The sequence below is a fragment of the Engystomops pustulosus genome, chromosome 6 (genome assembly GCF_040894005.1).
Source record: "Engystomops pustulosus chromosome 6, aEngPut4.maternal, whole genome shotgun sequence".
NCBI classification, from domain to species: domain Eukaryota; kingdom Metazoa; phylum Chordata; class Amphibia; order Anura; family Leptodactylidae; genus Engystomops; species Engystomops pustulosus.
This window is the reverse complement of record NC_092416.1, coordinates 63,804,522-63,813,848: the sequence shown is the minus strand read 5'-3', so window position 1 is coordinate 63,813,848 and position 9,327 is coordinate 63,804,522. Positions and strand designations below refer to the sequence as shown.

General features: G+C 39.0%; 1 protein-coding gene across 1 annotated transcript; it reads left to right on the top strand.

The window, feature by feature from the left end:
* Positions 1-7,080: 7,080 nt before the first annotated feature.
* On the top strand, positions 7,081-7,998 carry LOC140065926 (olfactory receptor 5V1-like). Its single transcript, XM_072113485.1, has one exon. It carries the CDS (start codon positions 7,081-7,083, stop codon positions 7,996-7,998), a length of 918 nt encoding a protein of 305 aa, XP_071969586.1.
* The last annotated feature ends 1,329 nt before the right edge of the window (positions 7,999-9,327 follow it).

Sequence of the window (9,327 nt, the reverse complement as noted above, 5' to 3'; positions counted from 1 at the left end):
TAGCCTACATATAGTGATGCAAAATACCCAGCAGAAATTTACTGAATGAATGAATCCCCATTATTACAACCAAGAAAGATATGAGGGTTTATGTATTAACCTCTTATTTCCTTGTTGCTAAAGCCCTTTTCCATTTTTGCTTTTCCTTTTTTCTCCTCCCTCCTTCCAAAAGCCGGGACTTTTCTATATTGCTTTTACAGAGCTGTATGAGGCCTTGTTTTCTGCAGGGCAAATGGATAAACATTCTAGTGGCAACCTTTCATTTTCCATGCCATCTACTGGGAAGCTGCAAAGAAATTCCAAATGTGGAATTAACTGAAAAGAATGCATTTGAACAAGGGTCTGTGTTTATGGATTTCACTTTGCAGTCAAAAAGACACATCCCCTTTATACTGTGGGTCACTCAAATCATGGAGATACGACATTTATACAGTTTTATTATGTTTAATACATAATAATATTTGATACTTATTTACTTTTAACTTTTTAAAAATAATTTTTCAAGTCTCCCAGGCTGCCTTATCATATTTGCAATATACTGCAAAACAACAATATTACAGTTTATTGTGAGTATACTGCATCTAGATTACTCTCTCCATACTATTATGGTGCTCATCATTGATGTGTTAAAGACATTTGACATGCCTGTACCTGCAATAGTGGCACCAGCAGTTACAAGAGCAAGAACAGGAATGTTCAGCAGTGACTTCAATATTTTCTAGCCATCAGTCACTTGTGGCTCAAATAGCATTGAACACAGAAACACAGGACAGTGCTTTGTCACAGATCCAGAAAATGTTAACCTCTGTGCCAGAATAATAAGAGATAGAGAAATTTTTAAAACATTTTTATGGACTTTAAGTCCATGTCAATAGAATATTCATTTCACTGTGGGTAAACATACACTCTTACCAGCTTCAGCCAGCATCTTCACAAGTATAGCAATGAAGCCCGCCACTTTCTAGAAAGGGATATACAAAAACGACAACAAGGGAGGACAGCACCTCGTGTGATATTTTCAGGGAGAAAATGATGTCCTAATAGGTAAATGGAGGTGCTCACCTGGTTACCACTTGCGGTGTTGCATATAACAGCCTATTTAGGCGTCTGATTCTTTAATAGCCAGTGTGAGTTCCTTCCACCAATTAAATAGTTAATTCAACACCTCCCAAAACTTCAAAACCAGTGACCATAAGGGGACCGTAGACAAGAGTAAACAAAGGGAAAAAAATATTTATTATTTTACCAATAGTATAAACACGCAATAGCAGGAAATACTAGAGTGGATTGCCGACAGAGAAAGAAGCTTTTCTCTTGCCGAGTTCACAATATAATCAGCTGGCATGCACTCTCTGTATGCAGAGTCGTTCAGAAATACAGTGTCACTTGCTTGGCTAATGTTGCAATGCAGTTGTTTAAGTGTAACATAGTGTTGCATTAAAGGACATCTACCACCGGGATGAAGGATTGTAAACCAAGCACACTGACATACTGGTGTGTGCCCCCTCTGGCAGGATCCGCTCTTATTTTAGCTTATCCCCTGTTTGTTTTTTAAAAAATAAGCTTATTAAATTATGAAAATGAGCCTGAGGGGCTCCAGGCTAGGTGTTAATGGAGCCTGGAGTCCCTCAGGCAAATTTTCATAATGTTTAAAGCCACTTTTACTTAAAAACAAGTGCAAATGAGATGTAAAGAAGAGCAGATCCTTCCAGAGGGAGCACACACCAGTATGTCAGTGTGCTTAGTGTACAATCCTTCATCCTGGTGGTAGATGTCCTTTAAGGAATAAGCTTAAAGGGTTTGCCCATGAAATTTCTCAAATTGTAATTTCCTAGTCATGTTTAAACAATAAATATAACTTTACTTTACTTCAGTTTTACTGCAGTTTTAGCTCCTATAACTCAGGGATGGTTAGTGTAAGATTCCAGTGCTGTGTTAGATGCTGTGTGCTGACAATGTGCTGAGATTATCAGGGTACAGGTTTATATACACTTTCATTTAGCTTTTGAACATTCACTAGTATCTGACACATAAAAAGGAGAGATGAGAGATGGTGGGATGCATGAGATGGATATAAAACACAATGACACTCTCAGCTATAAAATATACTGTACAGTCTGCTCTGCTAAACCTTCTTCCCCTGCTATAAAGAGATTATTTGTAGTTTGTAGAGTAAGTCTTTGTACGCTGCTGCTTGTCAGCAGGAAGTGTTTGTGAGCTCATCTTATAATGCCGGGGGAGGGGCAAAGGCATAAGTAAAAAGCATAAGTAAAATCTGTCATGCCTGACCATAATCAGATTTAATCAGATTTACGGTCGGATCCCTGGGCAACCAAATTTGTGTACACCAGGACTAATAGAGACAGGTTTGACTTATATTTGTGAAATGTTGTATTTTTGTTAATAACAGTGAATAAGAGAATGTGTTATTTTGCTATCCTAAGTATATTTAAGAATCTTGTCTTCGTTGGAATACCCCTCTAATAAACACACTGGGGCACATTTACTTACCTGTCCCCGAGGTGCGATGAGAGAGAAGAACGCACAGCTGGCGCAAATTCACTTACAGCATGTGCCCCATATCCTGCATGTGTTGCTTCCCCGATCAGGTCTGCCGAAGTTCACCATCTTCTTCCCGCAGTTTGGCCGAATCCGTCAGATCGTCCGATGGCCCGTCCCCCGATTTGTGTCATGTGGAAGCCGGCGGGATTTTGACACAATCCTAACGCACGCAACAAAAACCCCTGTGAAATGTGGCACAAAATGGAAATCCTCAGGAAACCCGCCAGAAATGTGGTCCGCGGACCCTTAGTAAACGTGCCCCACTATCTGCGCAGGGAAAATAAAGACTTCCGTTTTGCGCCTTATTTAACAAAGGATTTTGGCGCTCGTGAACGGATTTTGGCACAATAAAGGGCACTGAACTCAACACAAATTTGCCTGTAGCGTTAAATCCAAATCAGCACACTAAGTGGCATACCAATATGTGTTATCCCTGATCTATTATTGTATTATCTAGTTCTCCCTGAGATCATCCATTTATCTTTTAGTACCCATTGTAAGGAATAGGGGTCTGTGGTGTACTCATGGAGAGGGTCTGAAGAAACCGTCACACTGTGCCCTACTAGATATTTTCAATTTTAGCATATCAGTCACTGTTTATTTTAAAAGTGTTAATAAAAATTATATTTTAGTCTCGCCACTTCTCTACCTAATAAATTCCACTACAAACACTAACGCTAATCTTCAAATGCTGTAATAGTGCTATACACAGTATCCTAGCCTAAAATACTGCAAATGGCCCACATTCTGGCTGCCACATTGTAATATACCCTTAGTTTTGTCCCTGCAAAATGTAATGCTTCAAACTGTGTGCCCCACACTTTACCACACATGCCATTGTGGAACCACACAGTATACTGTCCTTTCCATCCCCAAATGAGATTCTTAGCTTTAACATAAATTCTCCCACGATCAAAGGGTTCTGGCAGTTCGATTGGTTTAAAAGCTGGTGGCAGTGTCCTTTTAAACTAATCAGCAGAGGTCCAAGCCCTGTTTCCTTATCTCACATCCTTTTGCCACTTTGCACAGATTTTGTGACTAAGCAGGTGAGACATTAAAGGAAATCTACCATCAAAATCAAGTACATAAACCAGGGACTCCAATCATACATGTGTGACTAAGGTAATCTTCTTATATTTGTTATCCATGGCCTCCTTCCTTCTAAAATCAACTTTTAAAATGATGCTACTGAGCCAGAAGGGCTTTGGGCTCTGTTACCAGAGCCCCTCCGGGCTGTAACTTTACAGGATATTACACTGTCTCACTCTCGTCCCTCCTCCCTTGGCACTTTCTCCTCCCTCTGTCTGCTGTAATTTCACAGCAGTAGAGGAAGTTTCAGTATAAAGTAGGAGGTACTCCTTGCACACTGTAACAGCCTGTGAATCTGCAGCATGGAGGGGCTCTGGTAATGCCCACCCCATCACTTCTGGCTCATTAGCATCATTGTGAATGTTGATTTTAGAAGGAAGGTGTAATTGTCCCTGATTTATCATTCTTGATGATGATAATATATTTTCTTTAAGCACAGTGAAAACATATTTAAAAATCAACTTTTGACAATTTTAAATCAATAATGAACATCTTTGCTTTTACCTGGATCCAAACCAAAGTCTTACAGCCTCAATGAATACACTCATGAGGCCTGTAAATTACCCTAGAGTATGATATCATGTGTTCATGTCCTAGCTGAGTTTCTCTTAGCTTCTCTATATATTGAACAAGGTTCCCTAAACTCCAGTGCTGGAAGGATGAAAAGACAACTATCCTGTCTAGATACTAGACAGACACCTGGACCAAAAACATGTCTGCTGATGTGTCATATTTTGTCTGCACAATTTGGAAAACCTCATCCACTTATGGCGAGATATTAGCGGCCCACGATTCACCTGCTCATTAAAAATGCAGGAAGTATCTCAAGGTAGAAATCAGATCTCCGATGACTGTAGTCACTCTATACTACTGTATATCATCCATGCTCTCCCATACATTTAGAACGTATGGGGAGATAATTTTGACTGAAATGTATGAGGTCCCGTATTTTGGGATGAAATATAGTTTTTAATAGCACAATTTTGGGTTTCATATATCCTACTGGTGAACATTTAAAAAACAATGCAAATCTGATGTTGTTTTTTCTAATAAAAATTATTATCATTGGACCCAAATAACAATTAAAACATTTTTTGGGTCACAACACATACAGCAATTCCAAATCTATAGGTTATTTATTTAATTACCTTTCTTTGCATAATAAAATACTTTTTGGGGAAAAACAACTTTTTGCATCGTCTCCTTCCAAGCGCCAACTGTCGATTTAGCTGTTTGAGGGCTTAATTCTAGTTAACTTACCTGTAGATTCTATTTGTGCACACTAGGGGTTCATGAAGTTTTTTAAAGTGATTACAATTTTTTTTCATGATGGATGATTAAAAAATGTCAATGTTGTATCTATTTTTTTTAACCTTATTGTTGTTAAACTGCGGGACAGCTCTTGTACCATTACATGGGCTAGTTACAGCCAAGGCTAGTAGGAGAGTCGATTCGGTTTCTCTCCCCTCTACATTCAATGATCTCACTGCAAAATCCAAAGGTGACTATTCTCTCCTCATTCTTCTGGATCTCTCAGCAGCACTTGATACAATGGACCACCTGCTCCTCCATTGGCCTGAAGAACACTTTTCTCTCTTAGTTTTCTTCCTATCTCTCTGACCGCACTTTCAGTGCTTCCTTTTCTGGATCTCTCTCTTCTCCCTTTATTGTTGGGGCTCTGTCCTAGGTCCCCTTCTCTTTTCCCTCTACTCCACATTGGACATGCCATCAGTGGGTTTGGTTTTCAGTATCATCTTTATGCTGATGATACCCACCTATATACTTTTGCACTTTATATCAACCTGACCTCACTATTGAACACACGTAATTGTCTCTCTGCTCTCTAACATCATGTCCTCTCTCAACCTGAAACTTAACCTTTCTATGACCGAACTTCTTGTCTTTCCACCATCTACTAACCAATTAAACCCTGACCTCTCCATCTCCATCAGGGGTATAACCAGAACCCAGTGGCAGCAGAACCACTGTATACAGTTAGTGCTGCATGCTTCTGCACCGTATATTCAATCATTTACATGCTTTTGCCACATTGATCTCAAAAATATTTCCAGAATCTGGCCTTTTCTTACAACGGTAACATCTAAACCCCTTATTGTTGCTCTGATTCACTCTCGTCTTTACAAATGTAACCAGCTACTGATTTTTCTTCCACACTCTATTCTTCATGCAGCATCCAGGCTTCCAGCTTTCAGGATGCCTCCAGTCTTTGCCAGTCACTACACTGGTTCTCTATCTCCTTTCGAATATAGTTTAACCCCTTTGTCAACTATGCTCTTTTTTTTGCTCCTGTCAATTTTTGCTCTTGTTTCAATTACGATATCTCTAGAAAAGCTTTACATATCATAACAATTTTTATTTGTATAAAAACAATTGTACAAAGCAATTTGTATTTTTCATGACATGTGAGACTTTAAATTGATAGGATAGTTTTATGATTACATTTTTTTTAAAAAAATTACAAATTTCTTTATAAAATTTACATTAATTGACTACAAATGTGAAAAAAAATAAACTTTTTTTGTAATTTTTCCATTTTTTTTAATAAGTAGTATCTTTTACCAAAATATGTTATAAATATGTACCACACAATTCCATCACCCTTTCCTAGGGTTAGATACAGATGCAGAGGGTGTGTGTACTTCTACAAAGTGAAAGTCCTCTGCAGCTTCTTCTATACCTCTTCTAATGTCTAAACCTCTAGTGTCAAATAAAACAAGAGAGTCTCCCCTTTAATATGATGTATGGATTGTGCATGGATGCTTAAAGAAACCAGAAATATCCACTCTTAAAATTACATAGAAAGCTGTACCTAAAAATATTTTTTTTTAGTACAACTTTAAGAGTGGATATATCTGGTTCTGTTAAACAACCATACACAATCCTTACACAATACAGATTATATTAAAGGGGATATTCTTCTGTTTATGACACAAAAATTGTGTTTCCAGGTGCCATGGTTCAAGAGCCGTTTGAAGTTGGTCACTGTCATGACATTTATAAATGTCCTTTCTGCATGGAGCATGTACAAATAGGACGTATATAGCTGTATGGCAGTTGTGATGGGGTTAAACTAATAACCCTCATCCACAAACCTTTCACAGTGTTGCACCTACCTACCTCTCAGCCCACATCTCAAACTATTGCCCAACCTGTGTTGTTTGATCTATAGGACTTATTCCAAGCTTCACCAATTCTCTGGAATGCGCTATTAGACTAATACCTAACTACCAAAGCTTTAAAACGTGATATTAAAACCCATATTTAGGCAGGCCTATCACTTTCCCTAAATGCACTTCCACTCTTCTCACTAACCCATCCTGTGCCCATTTATGTTATCCTGCAAACTAGATACCAGTCTATAGGCTACTCTTCAGCCCTATTCATAACTAATCTCATTTACATTTCTAGATGGAAGAAGAAAATAACACATTGGTAAATGATTTTATTCTACTTGGATTTGTGAATGAAAGGGTCACTTGTACAATTTTAATGTCTTTTATTTATATAATGATAATAATTGGGAATTTTTCTGTGTTATGCATTGTTCTGGTGGATAGCCGTCTTCAAACGCCTATGTATTTTTTCTTGAGTTGTCTATCCTTATTGGACATTTTTTACTCTACGGTCACCCTCCCTTCTATGCTGGTCAATGCTATTACTGAAAACAGCCGAATATCCTTCTATAGATGTTTCACACAGCTCTATTTCTTTGTTTGTTTTGGAGGATCTGAATGCCTTCTTCTGGCAGCCATGGCTTATGACCGCTACGTGGCTATATGTGACCCCCTCCGTTACCATGTCATTATGAATAAGAGGTTCTGTTCAGGCATTGCTGCTGGATGCTGGGTAAGCGGGTCGTTGAATGCCATGTTCCATACCTTGCTGACCTCAAAATTGACATTCTGTGGAGATCATTATATCAACCATTTCTTCTGTGATGTCCTTCCAATGTTGGAAGCAGCTTGTAGTGATGTCCAGAGCAGCCAAGTGTTGTTACATGTGGTAACCATAATTCTAGGGATGTGTCCTTTTCTACTTGTGATGAATTCCTACATACATATAATTTCCACAATCCTTAAGATCCGCTCCTCAGAAGGAAGGCAGAAGGTCTTCTCCACATGTTCCTCACACCTAATGGTTGTTACTATCTTCTATATTACAGGCATGTTCAACTATAATCTACCCAATACTGAAGATTTCCTTAGTAGTGTCCAAGTTTCATCTGTTCTTTATGGCATTCTGCCTCCATTTTTAAACCCTGTAATCTACTGTTTGAGAAACCAAGAGGTGAAGAAAGCCTTAAAGAAAGTAATGACTGGGACATAATTTGTGGCAACAAAATGTAGATGATAAAGATGATGAGAATATATTTGAGGATAAATTGAGAACCTGTCTTAAAATAATAAAAGCTTTCAAAAATGTAAGCTGGACAGTTAGTGACTGGTACAAGCTGAGGACAGGACTTTCAGCAGATAGCAGAGCAGAGTGAAGAGTCAGAGACTGGGTCACAAGAGGTCACATAGAGGTCAAGAAAGCACAGAATCAAAATGCACATTGCAAACAGAGTTCAGGAAACAGATTAATATACCATCCCTTGGTCGATCATGTTGATCACATAACCTCAGGAGGAAGTTTTAGTATATGGCTGCCATGCAATGCTAAGAACCAACTGCCAGAGGGAGTCAGAATGCAGAAAAAATCTTTACAGAATGGTGACAGTCTTGTACCCATGTTGACAACAGGTGTGAAGAACACTATTGTTAAGTGGCAGGTCCTGCTTTGAAGCAGATAACTGTGCCCCTGATGCTGCCCCCCCACCCATCTTGCTGTAGGTGGTTCTGCTTGAGGCAGGAGAATCCACTTTCTTCATGGCTGGCGTACCCCTTGGTGTCTGCTTGACCAATTACAGCTATGGTTTATAACTAAAAGTGCCAACCTGGCAAAAAGCATTTTTTAAACACAATCCTTCATTTCAGGGGCTCAAAAGTAATCGGACAACTGAGATAATTGTAAAATTCAAATTCTTGGTTGAAAAGAATGACTGCCTAATGTCTTGCACTCACTCATAGACATGACTCCTTTTTGATGCTCTGCCAGGCCTTTTCTGCATTGTTTTTCAGTTGCTGTTTGTTTGGGGACCTTACTGTCTGGTCAGTTTATGTTTTGGTACATTATCCATCTGTATTTTAAAACATCAACCAATCAGTTTGACTGCATTTGGCTGGAATTCAGCATACTGTATGTCTCTGAATACCTCAGAATTCATCCAGCTGCTTCTGTCCTGTGTTACCTCTTCAATAAATAGTGACCTAGTGCCACAGGCAGCCATGCATGACCAAGCCATCACACTACCTCTGTGGTGTTTTACAGATGATGTCATATGTTTTGGATCATGTATTATACCACGCTTTTGCCAAACCATTTTCTTTCCATCATTCTGGAAGAGGTTGATCTTGGTTTCCTCTGTCCAATAAATGCTCTTCCAGAATGGTGCTGACCTGGCTTGGACCGGGCAGTGAACCCTATGTATTTACTTTCATGCAGTCTTCTCTTTATGGTATGTTAGAGATTTTTATCTGGGGCTCAAACCCCCCCATTGCATGGTGACTTTCAAATTAAATCTTTCATGGCTCCCGGTACCAGGAGGAGAGAACA

Bases quoted from the DNA above. Each gene is read 5' to 3' on its own strand.
- LOC140065926 (XM_072113485.1), top strand. From the start codon at position 7,081: ATGGAAGAAGAAAATAACACATTGGTAAATGATTTTATTCTACTTGGA.